This window comes from Hevea brasiliensis, chromosome 2 (assembly GCF_030052815.1).
Source record: "Hevea brasiliensis isolate MT/VB/25A 57/8 chromosome 2, ASM3005281v1, whole genome shotgun sequence".
NCBI lineage: Eukaryota > Viridiplantae > Streptophyta > Magnoliopsida > Malpighiales > Euphorbiaceae > Hevea > Hevea brasiliensis.
The window spans coordinates 104,475,249-104,489,628 of NC_079494.1; the positions used below are offsets into that span (position 1 = coordinate 104,475,249).

Sequence of the window (14,380 nt, forward strand, 5' to 3'; positions counted from 1 at the left end):
ACTGAAAATTTAATTTTTTTTAAATTTATTTAAAAATAATTTTAAGTTGTTTTTTTTATTATTTTTCTTTAAAAAATAATTACTTTTTTATAACTAAAATTATAATATAATTTTTATATAATTAAAATTAGAAATTATAATACATATTAAAAAATTTTAAGAGTAAAATAAGTTTTCAAATATATTGTATAATTATTTATTTTTTAATTATAAAATATGAATAATTTTTTATTTTTTTAATTAAAAATTATTTTTTATTATTTATAGGATTTTATTTTATTTTTATAGAAAATAAATATATAATTTTTTTAGAAAACGAAAAATAATAAAAATAGGAAATAAGAAGAAGAAAAAAGATAGGGGAGAAAAATAAGAGGCCCCCGGACAGGCCCAGTGAGGCCCACCTAACAAATGCCGATTAGCTCATTAAGAGCTATAATGATTGACCATTTCGAAGAGTTATGGTAAACGGTGATATTGTCGACGAGGAAAAAACATCTCAGAGATGGATGGATGGCTGAACTGAGTTCACATTTAACGGTGTTTTGGAGCTTGTTTAATGGTGGCTGTACAACCCTCTGATTATTATCAACTCAGAGAGTGTGGTCTCTTCCTTTGGTTTGGCAGAGCACAAATCTCACTGTCCCCGCCTTCAAGGCTTCAACCGCTGCGCTTTATCTGCTGTTTGGCTTCTAACATCTGAATCCTTTCTCTTATTTTCATTCTTTGTTCTTTTGATTAATCTATAATTTTTGAGATGGAATAATGGGTTTTGCTGGCAACGTTCGGTTTTTTGTAGAAATTGAAGTGGTAAATTGAGGTTTTTTTTTTTGGTAGTTGGTGCAGGGTGTTGAAATTTAGGTTACAGTTGATAATTGCACCTGTTTGAGTATGGTTTTATTTGGGATTGAGTGGTTAACTTGAAGTGTATGAGATGGGAGACTGATTATTGCATTTTCTTAGTGAAACAACTGTGAGTAATCACTAATCAGGCTTTTTTTTTTTGTGCTTTTTCATATAATCACTAACATGAATTGTTCAAGGTTTCATTCTACTTTTTTGCTCTCATTCTTATCTGAGAGGAGTAGTATATATTGGGGTCATTCTTTAATCGGAGTTCATTACATTGCTTTCTTTATTGGAAGTGATATGTATTTTAATTAATTATTAACTTGGTCTTTCCTCTCAGATTTCAACTCAGAAATGCATGAAGAACATGGAAAACGTTGGTAACAATAGCTGTTATTTCCAATGTACTCACTGATCAATTCAGGCTTAAAACCATTAATGAATTCTGGTTCTGTAACGCACTGGAAAATCTGGGTTGTCACCTAAACAAGAAAAAATCCAAGTCACATGGATGAATCACGAGGTCGACAGCTACCTTCTTATCTTCCAGAATCTGCCTTTCCAAATAATACTGGAAGACTTAATTTAGATGGGTATGCAAATGGTGGTTCTGGCTTGCCAGGCCTGAAGAAGAGAGGCCATGGACATGGAAGCAGATCTTGGATAAAGATTGATCAGAATGGTGGCTCCAAGATTTTGGAGCTTGATAAGGCTACTATAATGAGACATTGTTCCTTACCTGCACGGGATCTACGACTATTGGATCCACTTTTCATTTACCCTTCTACTATTTTAGGACGGGAGAAAGCTATTGTGGTCAGTCTTGAACAAATTAGATGTATAATCACAGCTGATGAGGTTATCCTAATGAATTCCTTAGATGGATGTGTTGTCCAATATGAGTCAGAATTCTGCAAACGTCTCCAGACAAACAAAGATCAAGCTGGTAAAAATACATCTAATCTATTGATCATATTCATCTGAATGGTCTGAATGGGAGGAGTTTGTTGAAGGACTTTCCCCCTTCTTTTTTGGTTCTTTCCATTTATATGTACGAAACACAAAATATTGAAATAGAAAAGGATGATGTGTGTACTTTTTCTTGTTAAATGTGAATATCACAATCAGTACCAAGGAGCAATTCAAAGAAAAAAAGTATTGGCCACTAGTTTAATATCTACTGTTATTGAGTTATGTTTTAAGACAAGTATATGGAGATTTCAATAGTTCTGTAACCTTTTCCCCCTTAAAAGTAGATATTAATTTCTGTCAATCTCTACTGTGATTGGTTTTGATTCTTAAAATTTATGAAACTGAATGCTTCATATCTTGCTTACTGATACTGGTGATTTTAATTCAGAGGACTTGCCATTCGAATTTAGAGCTCTAGAATTGGCTTTGGAATTAGCTTGCATGTCTCTTGATGCTCAGGTATGCTATAATCTTCAACAATAGCTAACTAGAAAAAATGCTTCTTCTTTTCTTTTGTTTTTCTGTTTTCAATGTATATATTTTTTTTTTAATTATAAGGGTATATCTTGGGAATATGATCCATGTCCAGTTTGGTAAGTGATTTAGCCTTACCATTTATAAAATATCTCTCAACAGAGAATCTTCTTAAGTTGGGGACTTGCAATTACATGGGTTACCTATCTGAATTTATCAGGTGTAAAACTCTTTTTAGATTTTTCACTTTGTTGTAACATGTAGCTGTTGTCAACAAGTTTGGAACTAGTAGTTCAGGATTGTGGTGAAATTGAGTTTAGTTGTTTGCTTTGTTAGAAACTTTACTGCAATAACATAATCTTTTACAACAAAAATAAAATAAAATATTTAGTTTGGAATAGTTGAATAGGTAAAGTAGTGAACTGTCTTTGCACCCTTGAAGCTTAATGATGACAATCTTTCCTTGATGCCTTCACCAATCGCACGCATGGACTCACTGCTGTACCATTTTGACTACCACAGTACCATCCTTCAAGGCTTCACCGCAAGTTCTCTCTCTAAAGTCCACAAGCTTTAATTTTGCGATGATTAATCTTTCAATTAATCATTTTTATGTGTAATTTCTACTACTATTTAGGATTATTGTTGAATAGAGAGGGTTATGAGTTTTTAACTTTGCAATTTTTTCTTGAAATTTGTATTTTTTGTTGTTTGAATTTCAACTTTGCAATTTCTGGATGGGGGTTGCTGGGATTTTTAAGTAAGTGAATTGCAATTTGGGGAACTGGGATTATAACTGTCCATTCTCCTCTCATTGTTTTGGCTACTGGGTAATTTGGGCAATGGGTGAATGGAGACTGAGGAATTGGGGTTTGGGGAGTGAGGAAGAAACAAAAGAGTTTAGGGGAATGACAGATCAAAAATGGCATAGTTTGGCTTTCTCTACTAACTGACAAACCAAACTGAACCAAGTGGAAGTTATTCAGTTTGATTTGGTTCTTATTTTCTATGATTTTGGTTATTTGATTTCTACTGTTTGGTTCAAACTTTTTCTATGATTTCGGTTATTTGGTTTTGCACACCCCTACCTAGATGACCACAAACAACCCTGCTTGTTTGGGTCATATCTCCCAATCTGTTTGGAATTCTTGATAGTGGTTTGAAGTGTCTTATGATAGACATTTCAAGCTTTCCAATGATAGGTCATGGGCCAAAATCCGGTGATAAAGAAGAGAGAACCAAGCTTCCAAAGTTGAGATAGAAAAGGCCCTTGGTTGCCATGTTAAATATGATATTTGCCTCTTTTTTTGCCCATATCTGGAGTTCCAGATATAATTTTGATTTGAGGTTTACTGCATTAGAAATGAGACATACTAACTTTCAGTGATATGTGGATCACCTAAATTCAATCTCGGATTAGGGAGATATGTGCATTTGAAGTTCAGTCTAGTGTAGGATCCAGAGAAGAGGCATGCGTCCCTATTTGGGTCTAGTGCGTAGGATCCAATGAAAAATGTAAACTTGCTGCTAGGAACCCAAAAAGGATTGGACACACCTTGTTAATGGGTGTGTGCCCTTACTCATGGGTGCACGCCTCTTCATGGTTCTAATATGATTTTGAGTGCTTTGTTCTGTTATTTTGATCTCATCTCTACTTCATAGGTGAAAGACTCTTTGGTTTTGATAAATCTTCAATGATATGAATATAATTTGTTTTAATGTTTACAATAGTTTAAATGCTTAGAATGTGTCTGTTATGTTTATGAACATGTCTTGAAACCATGTGATCATTATATATATGTATAATGACTTTAGCTATTTTGCATTTAGCGTGTAATAACAGGGTATCTAGTCCAGTGCAATGATAATAATTTTTGAGTGCACATGACTAGGTGGAGTGTTGAGAGTAACCCATTTAGTACAAAAGTTTCATAGATAAGGATCATATTCTCGTTATATATTCCTGCACTTTGCTTGGACTTGACTTTGAGTAGATAATCATATTCATTATAGAATATGAACAATCGATTACTAACCAACATTTGCACACACAAAAGAAACTTATGGCTAAATCGCTTATGTTACTTTGTTTTGGATTTGGCAGGTAAAAGAACTGGAGATGGAGATTTATCCAGTGTTGGATGAACTAGCATCATCTATTAATACTCTTAATCTGGAATGTGTCCGCAGACTAAAAGGCCACCTTCTCACATTGACTCAACGAGTCCAGAAGGTACATATACATTTCTTTTCTCATTTCCTCTTTGTGTTAGTCTGATCCTACTTTGCCTCCTCTATATATTAGCTTCTATTTTGAAATTATAGGTGCATGATGAGATAGAACATCTCATGGATGATGATGGTGACATGGCTGAGATGTATCTGACGGAGAAAAAAGAGAGGGCAGAAGCTTGTGCACTTGGCGACTTGTATTTTCAAAATAATATCTCGGGTGAGACCAGAGTGGTTTCAAAATCTGCACCTGTTTCACCTGTGAGGTCAATTAGTGGGGTCCAGCAATTGCAGAGGACGTTTAGCAGTATTGTCACTTCAAGCAAACATGGAAGCTTAACTAGTTCTTCCACTAATGAAGAAAATGTTGACAAACTTGAAATGTTGCTTGAAGCATACTTTGTTGTTATTGACAACACTCTCAGCAAGTTGTTCTCGGTGAGATGTTTTGCTGCATAATATGTGAATGAATCTATCTAAATTTGTTATTGATAACACTCTCAGCAAGGATTGCCGCAATCGGGTATTATTTTCAAGTTATATTAATGCTTGCGACATGTCTAAAATTATCATACTCAAGCAATCAGCTGAGTGGAAAAATGTTGCAAGTTTTTCAAACTCACAAATTTTTGTTAGGATATCCTCTTGGTCTAGGCAAAGTAAAGTGTACAATGATCCTAGGTTGCATAGAATTATGCTAATCATATAATCTTCATGTAAAGAGGTGGGGTGAGAGTGGGGTGCGTGTTCTGGAATGGGTTTTATCTTATGTGTGAAATAGAAGGACTCTTAATGCATGCACATTGGTGATACATTAATTTTCCAATTGACAATGCAGCTGAAAGAATATATCGATGATACTGAAGATTTGATCAACATTAAATTGGTAAAGTGGTTAATGGCTTGTACATTTTATGATGCTTCCTTTTTGTCTTTTTTTTCCTCCTCCTTTTAATCGGGCAAAACAAATTTGCCTTTTATTTTGTATGAACAGGGAAATGTGCAAAACCATCTGATTCAATTTGAGTTGCTTCTAACTGCAGCAACCTTTGTGGCTACATTATTTGCTGTTGTGGCAGGAGTATTTGGGATGAACTTCACGGCCTCAATTTTTGATTACCCTTCTGCATTTAATTGGGTTCTTATTATAACTGGGATTGCATGTGGGTTGCTGTATTTCTCGTTCCTGTTATATTTTAGGCACAAGAAGGTGTTTCCATTGTAGACTGCATTCTTGGTTTTGTGGGGTGTTTTGAAAATTTGAACTGTACTTAATTCTTTTATTATACTTTGATCGAGTTAAACAGATTGGATTAGTCCACCAATATTTTGTATAAAGTTAATTTTTTGTTTAAAGATGACACAACAAAGTCGACCAATGATAATAAATTTCAATCTTGTGTACAGTAGCATGTATATTGTTCCACATTAATTTGAAATGAGATGTTTGAGTTATATATAAAATTTTCTCTTTTTGAGTTAGTTTTTTAAATAATTTATTAATAAAAATAAGAATTAAATCCAACCAATGAAATGTAATTATTTTAAAATGTAATTGGAGACTATTGTGCGTATTATAATTAGTATACAATCAAAATTTCATTTGAGTAATTGAAAAAATTAAAATTATTTTGGAAAATTGTGATAATGTTTTTATTTTTTTTAACTAAGCCATTCTATCTTCTTTTTTCTCCTTTGCTTGATAAAACACACATATATATATTAAAAATATTTTTTTTTTAGGCTGAACAAATGTTAAGTGGTCTAAAAATTTCCCCATTATATGAATAGGGAAATGTTTAGGATCATCTTATTCAATTTGAGTTGCTTCTGAACTCAGCAATCTTTATGACTATATTATTTGTTGTTATGAACAGGAGCTTTTGGCATTAACTTCATGGCTTAAATTTTAATGTGCTATAGCTACGGTATTTCATGTTTCTCAACAGTTTCTTTTCTATGTTTTTATTAAACAAACACATTTGACATCAAACCATGAAGGGGTAAACTAATGTTATTACAGTACACTCAATTACATTAAAATTTTAGCAATGAAAAAAAAAAAAAAAAGAATATTAACAAACATAGAAGAAGTCAAGTTCACAGTTCTCATCAAATACAGTAAAATACCATTACATGAACTATATAACGGATAATACTTACAAGTGAAGATTTTTGTCCCCTTATATACAAATCAAGATGCTAGTGTCATACTTGGGCAACTGTCCACAGTGCAGGCCAAGATATCCCTATAATCTCGGGATATCCGGAAAGAGTCGTACACCTTTCCATCTCTGCTCTTCTTGTACTCAAACAACAGGTTCGAATGATCAAATGCTGTAAGCTTTACAAATCCATGATCATAGTCTTTATACAAACTCCATGATGTTTGGAGTGTAGTATATGGTGAAAGGCTCGCTCCTGCACCACCAACAACTACATGTATTGTCCCATTCAGGGTGCCTTTATAGTAGTGCTTCTCTTTACTGGTGCATATATTCTGTCGAAAAGAAAATTCGATATTCAACATATTAGTCGCTTATCAGGAGAAGCTAAGATAAATTTTCAGTAGTAGGAGAAGAGCCTTATGTGATATTCTTAAAGACTAGAGGCTAGTTCAGTTGTCATTGCACTTTTTTGGATATCCAATCAATGTAGTTTCAAATGATCTAGAATTGCTTTCTAACAATGAGGGCTTATCAAAAGATGAATATGCAAGAAATCATCAATGTTTATCTAAATAGTTTTAATTAGAATTTAAAATTAATTAAAAGTTAAAGAAGATGAATATGATTATTTAGCTGCATAAAGCGTCAAAAATACCTGATATATGGGGCAGGTTCTTTCATAGTTGTGTACATGACCATACATGGCAATATCAACCTTGTACTTCTGCCAGAGTTTTTGAAGGCTCTCTCTTCCCATTGGTTCCTCAAATGATCCTTCTATAGCATAAGTTATACAAGAAGAATAACCCAATACCCGATGTGTGAGAAAGATCAGCCAGGGTTGCTTTTGCCTATCCACTGAAGCCAGGCAATTCTCAATAAATTTGTACTGTTCTGTTCCTTCTCTCCAATCATGTTCTGTATCAGCCACACAGAACCGGAACATGCCATAGTCAGTAGAGTACCTGGTAAATGGGAATCATAATGTTCATCATCAGTTCCCCAGCACAGCAAGGAACAAAAAGACACATACATAAAATACCTCTTGCCCAGCTACCTATGAAATGAGAATATTCCTGAGAAAGATCCTTTTAGTTGATGCATCTATGAGCTATAGAAGATTAGGAAACCAATAATAAAAATACACATGAAATAGGCCAAATTCTCAAAAATGACTTTGAGTGCTGAAGAAGAAATACGCATATTCTTTTTGCAATTGAAACAAATAATTTTTGGTTGTACAGGGAGTTATTCAAGGGATTCATGATATTGACAAATAAATCACACATCATACAACCATAATCTGACTTGAATATGGTATAGATTTTTTTAATCTATAAATAGATGTAGTTCATCTTGATTACAAAAAGAAAATGGATAATGGTATCAATGTGCAGAAGTAAATGGTCTAAACTCTGAACAAATTCAAAATCATATGATGAGCTAAAATAACAAAAAAAGAAAGTCACAATTAATGGGATAATAGTAAAAATGTGGATATTTTCTTACCAGAACTTGGCCCGGTTCTCTGCAGGTACATAGAACATAGTCTCAGCCAAAACACCACATTCTCCCCCAGAATCCATGTTCCCATAGAAGGATCCTGTCCCTGGCCAGTCACGCTCATGGTTACCACTGCAAGGGCAAATTATTAAGCATCACATACATTGATTCCATAATTTAGTACATGCGAAGCAGATTAAAAAACGAACCTGGCAATCATGTAAGGGACAGTTGATGCAATTGGCTCAATTTGTGCAGTAAATTGGTCCCACTGTGATAAGTATCCATTTGCGTAACATATATCTCCAATGTGGAATACTATATCAATGTTATTCAATTCTCGAATGAGCTGCTTGGTGGTGTTAAGAGAGCCAGGCTGAAAATCATTATATTCACTAGACCCATCAACTTCACCCTGCAAGAATAGGTGAAATGCTTCATAAATTGTATCCAAATTGATAAATAGACTGCTCATAAGTTCTGATATTACTGAGAAAAGAAATTTTCTAAAAACCTAAATGTATAGACAATATAAAAGATTATAAATAAAGATTAATCAATAAAGCAATCTATTAGAGACACTTAATATTTAAAGTCAAAATGCATATTTTAGATGTCACTGAATTCCATGGTCACAATGGCTAGAAATTGGGGAACAAGTTCAAAACAGTTCAAACCTTTCCCATATCACCAAAAATGACTACACGTTGCACAGAATTTTGTCCAGGATATGGAGATGCTCTAAACTGGTATTGTTGACTCCATATACAAGTACCATTGAACAATTTATGTCCCAGCTTGTAGGAATACCTACATAATCAGCAAGAAGCATATAAATTGCTCAGTCCATGTAATAATAAATATTCCAAGTTCAAATCTTTCAAAACGATGCTAATCTGATGCTTCCCAATTTCTTTTGTAGTCAAACTCATTTAATGGAAGGGGTGTAACACTTAGGAACTGTTGGAAATATGGTTGAGGTCACCTACGTGGATCAACCCGGATTTATTAGATTTCAAATCAGTACCAAGAACGATCGCATGAAAAGTCATGTACATTGTCAAAAGATGTAACTACATAAAAAGATGCAACTCTTTTTAATAGTTATACATATAAAAGTGATGCAACTATTAGTCAAAAGGTGTCATGACTTTATAAATAGCCAAGCTTTTGTCTTCATTAGAGATAGAAGAAGTAGAAGAAAAGGAAGAAAATCACATATAGAAGTGTGAAGTGTGTGCATTGAGTAGTGGTGAATTGGCTTAGCATCTTTAAAAGACTTTCGCTTGATTCATTTGTAGAGCATTAATTACTCTGCGAATAAGGTACACATTTAGACTGTGAACTAATCTATATAGTTCATGTTATTCATATAATTATATAGTAGACTAGTAATACAAATATGATGAATCTCTTGGGGCTATATGAACATGGGTTAGGACCCATATAGTTGAATAATTTTCTTCAGGAACCTTGGAGTTGGGGACTATTTCTTTCCATTGCAACTCAATATTCTGAGTTTAATACCAGGGATCAAAGTTCAAATAATAGACAACCATATAACATACACTTTGTTGGGCCACAAATCCTTCAAAAAGCTAGTATGTATATATCCAGGATCACGCCATCCCACTGTCCTTGCTGGTGCACCTGTGGTTATGAATGGTAATTTAGGATCTTGATTATTACTAAAATAAAATTAACCTATATAACATTGAGAAGTCACAAGTCAGTACATAAGACAAAGTATTAATGCCATCATTGAATCCTACCTAGAGAACATATCACCTAGCACTTTTTCCATACGCTATTACTGAAACCCAATTTAGAGCACAATCAATAAAACACACTCAACTATTTCAAACTTTACCACCTCATCAAGTTTGAAGTTCTAACCACTCTTTCAAATGAATTTCAAGTGTTTTCCATTTTTTTCCCCTTCCTTGCCTTTTCCCTGAAGGGATAAGCACAGGCAATATCAGCACTTAGAATATACTGAGGTGATTCTTCCCTATTTATCCTCTACTGTGCAAGCCGCATTTGTAACCATCACCTAGGTGACAAGATTAACCTTTACAATGCTGTGCACTTTCATTTAATTCCAAAGGTTCAATATCACTCACCACACATGCTGCGTTGATCAAAAGTCAATGTTCCGGCTGGGGAATGAATAGGATCACCTCCTTCAGGAGCCCATTCAATAAAAGGTTCTGCTTCATTGATCCCATATCCACTTGTCCATGTTATAGCCATCTGAACATCAGGATGAAAATCATGTTACCGCCATGAAGGAGTGCTAGTTCTAGAACCAAAAAAAAAAAAAAAGACCAAGACCAGGAAGTGTAACAAGGAAACAAGTTTATGTAAACAGGAATAGAGGATGCTTCATGTTCAATACATGCAGGAAAAGAATTATATTCTCAATTAGTAACATGAATAAGCTTTGAGAGTTAGAAGAATTGAGAGATTGGATTTACTTCATTCCATGTTCTTCCTTGTGCTAAGCGCGGATAAACAGGTGCATTTGGATTTGAGAAGGCAACTGTATTTGACACTGCCACCAACTTTGGCTATTATACCAAGAAAAGGAAAGAGTCAAAGGTACAAATTGCTGAAAAGGTCTAATTGAAGTTGACATACAAAGACAACCATAATTCCTACAAAGAACTTTTCAAATGTAAACAACAAGAAATTGCAAAATGGAAAAGAAAATGACAGAAGAAATTTACATAGGTGCAACAGATTTTTCTATGGAAATAATTCTTGGTAGTCAGTACGACAAGGGTTTATCAACCACATAGCACTGGAAAATAAGAACAGCACTAGAATATCATATTCAAAACAAGAAATAAGAACATGCAATTAATATTAGATCAAAATAAAAATAGGTTATTATATGTTGCAACTTGACCTAATCTCTCTCTCTCTCTCTCTCTCTCTCTCTCTCTCTAAACAAATGTTTGTGTGCGTTTCCGAGAGTTAAACTCACAAGCAGAAACAAAGACTTTACTTCATATTGTTTTTAAAAACCAATTTCTTTCTGAGTACTAGAATGTCTAAACAAAATTAATATCAAATTCACCAAAAATAAATCTGTTGCACAAAAGATATGACACTTTGGTGACATCTCAATATGTGGCTTCTGATCTAAAAAAGGAAGAATACAATAGATGGTTTTGATCTTAGGGCTCTGCAGAACTTACGAAGGAAAAGATATTAAGAGACACCAGCCTGGCAGCCTCATGTAACAAGAAACTGATGATGAAGATGAACCAGTATTGGTTAGTTTCAAAATTAAGGTGTTGAAAGGATATGGGAGGCAGAAAGATATGGAATAATGCACAAAGAGAAAACATTATTGCCAAAAATTTCAACTAAGAAAGTGGTTTTATAAACTACCTATAGCAAATGGTAGTTCACACAAACAAAACTAATTGGCTAGATTAAAACTTCAATGATTTTGACTAAAAATATGGCGATAAATAGTGCCCATAGAAACACCATTTATATTGACAGTTCATGACTATCCAGGATAACTTATAATGAAGAAATACTTACAGGCAAAAGAGTTCACATAATTATCCAGATTATGGGTCAAAGAAACTTAAGAGCATACATTTAAAAATCCACCAGCAAATAGCGCAAAAGAGAAGTCTGATCTCTGGTTGATCAGTTGCAGCTTCAGTGACCCATTTCCCGAATCTTTATACTTAGGACTAGAGTAATTGGCATACTGATACTGCACAAAAGTAAGAAACTTCAGTCATAGAACTGTAAACCCATTTCACAGAAAGGAAAAGGAAGCTAAGAAACAAAAATTTTCCAAAATTAGGATTTGGAATGAACCTTAATAGGTGCAGAACACAACAGCGGAGGATAAACTCTTGGATTTTCTGAGGGACAGGTAGAAGCACTGAACATATATATATACACACACACACACCATTATATCACACAAAAGTACAGTATATGTAACAGGAAAGAAATCTTAGAAGAAAATTTGGTAAGACATCTAATAGTACCTGAAATTGGCAGGAGAAAATACTCCAATCCAATCATCAACTGAAGGGATTGGATTACTGTATTCCAGCGTCACCCATCCTGAATTCTGTTCCTGAAACAATATAGCCTTAGCCCTTAAACACACGTCATAGCCCTTAAACACACGTCATATTCTTGTTAATTAATTTCATGTGTTTAATCTCTACCCTCTTGAATGGTAAACAGATTACCGTCAGTCCAAGAACTGAAGGAGAGGCTTTAATAGAAGCAAGATCAGTAAGAGCAAAAGTTGACTTATGTATAGCAATTCTGGAGAGAGGATTATCTCCATGTGAAGTTGCCTCTTGAAAAGCTAGCAGTAGTAGAATTGCAGAGAAGATCAACCTTAATCCCACCATTTCAAGCCTAGAAAAATAAACAGAAGGGTAAGTTCAGAACAAGGAGGGCATTTCGCAGACAACAAATGGAAATTATAAAGAGTTTGCAGGAAATATGGAATCTCCGAAAGGAAGATTCTATTTCCATCGTCTTACAATTTTTGTGGGAAATCATTTTTTTCATGAGATATTATACTGTGCAAATGTTAACATTTGGTATAGGATGATAAATTAATTATGAATTAATAATTAAGCAAAAAATAATAATTATTATTTTAAAAAAATTATTTTTAATACATAAATAATATTAAATTTTATAAAATTAACTATAATTTAATTATTATTTCATAATTAATTTATTATTATACGTAGATCATATAATTTTTTATTTTGTATTGACAAGCGGAAGGCAAATTTTGTGGAAATCATTGGACAAGTATATTTGGTTAAATTCCATAAAATTTTGTGAAAGGGTAATAAATATGGTCTTTGTATTTCAATAAAATTAATAATTTATTCATATTTATAAAAAAAAATTATATTATTTAATTTTTATATTTTTTTCCCTTAAATTTTTTTTGTCAAATTTTTTATTATTTATATTATTTAAATTATTATTTAATCTCTTTATTTTAAAAAAATTAATCAATTAATTCTTATATTTTAAGAAATATTACTATTTAATGTCCTTATTTTAGTTAAACTAATTAATATTTTTGTATTTTCTTCACTAGAAAATAATTTTTCTTCATTACTTATAGATTTAAGAAAAAACTAATCGACTTTTTTATATAAATAGCTTATATCATTTTTATCAATAAATAAAAATAATGAGAGAACGAGGAGAAGAAGGATGCGGATGTAAAGAAGAAAAAACATAGAGAATGAGAAATAAGGAAGCATGAAAAGAATTAAGAGGAGATTAGGGTAATTTAGGTATAAAAATAGTTATGAGATTAAATAATTAATATAGTTAAATTATATGGACTAACTAATATGTTTTTATAAAATATATGAATTAATTAATTAGTTTCATTAAAATAAAAAGACTAAATAATAATTTGATAAGTATTGACTAATAGAGAAATTAATGAAAGGACTAAACAGAAGCAAAATATAAAGACTGATTTTTTAAAATACAAATACCAAATAATTAATTTTGTTAAAATATAAAGACTAAATAATAATTTACTCTCTATAAAATTTAATTAAGTTTTATGTTTCATATATTTGATTTAAAATTCAATTCTAAAAGTCAAATTGCGCTTAATTGATTATATTAAAATGAATTCTTATTATTCTCTAACAAAAAATAATTCTTATCAGTTTTATTTAAAATAAATTATTTATAAAAAAAGAAAATGATTTCATTTTAAAATAAAATTTTTTAAATTAAAAGATGATCAAATTTTTAGTTACAAATATGGAAATTTGTTAAAAAGAGATTCATTTTATTGAATTCTTGTAAAATTTTAATTTTTAAATTAAGGAATTAAATTTGATTGTATTTGAAATAAATTTTACAAATTAACACAACTATATTCTTCAAAAACACATATTTATTTGTATATTTATTATTTGTTATAAATTTATTAAATACAGATTTTATGGAAGAAAAATTATAATTTTTCAATTTTATTATTAAGGATAATTTGAAAAGTAAGATAAATAAATTTTAATTTATATCGAATATGAAGTATAAAAAATTTAATTGAATTTTATATTTTAATTGTTTCATATTAAACAGTAAATTTTATTCTTAATAAATTTAAATAAATTCTTAACTTATAATTAATTTGAATA

At 31.9% G+C, this 14,380-nt stretch overlaps 2 protein-coding genes across 5 annotated transcripts; one reads left to right on the forward strand and one right to left on the reverse strand.

The window, feature by feature from the left end:
• The first annotated feature begins 444 nt into the window (after nt 1-444).
• On the forward strand, nt 445-5,883 carry LOC110633752 (magnesium transporter MRS2-5). Of its 3 annotated transcripts, XM_058137128.1 has the most exons (8): nt 445-683; nt 838-973; nt 1,190-1,795; nt 2,210-2,280; nt 4,400-4,528; nt 4,621-4,965; nt 5,366-5,413; nt 5,522-5,883. In XM_058137128.1, the coding sequence occupies exons 3-8, from the start codon at nt 1,357-1,359 to the stop codon at nt 5,750-5,752; spliced, it is 1,263 nt and encodes a 420-aa protein (XP_057993111.1). In that variant the 5' UTR covers nt 445-683; nt 838-973; nt 1,190-1,356; the 3' UTR covers nt 5,753-5,883. The 3 variants fall into 3 exon arrangements, with proteins under 3 accessions (XP_057993111.1, XP_021638178.1, XP_057993114.1); XM_021782486.2 differs by having other exon boundaries at nt 445-973; XM_058137131.1 differs by lacking the exon at nt 838-973.
• A 625-nt stretch (nt 5,884-6,508) lies between these two features.
• Nucleotides 6,509-12,741, reverse strand: LOC110633750 (probable inactive purple acid phosphatase 1). Of its 2 annotated transcripts, none has more exons than XM_021782484.2 (12): nt 12,431-12,741; nt 12,221-12,306; nt 12,045-12,111; nt 11,815-11,937; nt 10,676-10,768; nt 10,322-10,451; nt 9,767-9,848; nt 8,876-9,008; nt 8,408-8,613; nt 8,205-8,330; nt 7,351-7,660; nt 6,509-7,027 (listed from the first exon to the last, which is right to left on the reverse strand). In XM_021782484.2, exons 1-12 carry the CDS (start codon nt 12,596-12,598, stop codon nt 6,722-6,724), a joined length of 1,830 nt encoding a protein of 609 aa, XP_021638176.2. In that variant the 5' UTR covers nt 12,599-12,741; the 3' UTR covers nt 6,509-6,721. The 2 variants fall into 2 exon arrangements, with proteins under 2 accessions (XP_021638176.2, XP_021638175.2); XM_021782483.2 differs by having other exon boundaries at nt 12,221-12,312; nt 12,431-12,740.
• Nucleotides 12,742-14,380: the final 1,639 nt, after the last annotated feature.

What these genes read in the sequence shown, in the direction of transcription:
- LOC110633752 (XM_021782486.2), top strand. Translation starts at nt 1,357, where the DNA reads ATGGATGAATCACGAGGTCGACAGCTACCTTCTTATCTTCCAGAATCT. An exon ending in GACAAACAAAGATCAAGCTG is followed by an intron (nt 1,796 to 2,209) that starts GTAAAAATACAT and finishes ATTTTAATTCAG; the next exon opens with AGGACTTGCCATTCGAATTT. An exon ending in TGACTCAACGAGTCCAGAAG is followed by an intron (nt 4,529 to 4,620) that starts GTACATATACAT and finishes TTGAAATTATAG; the next exon opens with GTGCATGATGAGATAGAACA.
- LOC110633750 (XM_021782483.2), bottom strand. Translation starts at nt 12,598, where the DNA reads ATGGTGGGATTAAGGTTGATCTTCTCTGCAATTCTACTACTGCTAGCT. An exon ending in TGTGTTCTGCACCTATTAAG is followed by an intron (nt 11,938 to 12,044) that starts GTTCATTCCAAA and finishes ACTTTTGTGCAG; the next exon opens with TATCAGTATGCCAATTACTC. An exon ending in GTCCCTTACATGATTGCCAG is followed by an intron (nt 8,331 to 8,407) that starts GTTCGTTTTTTA and finishes TTGCCCTTGCAG; the next exon opens with TGGTAACCATGAGCGTGACT.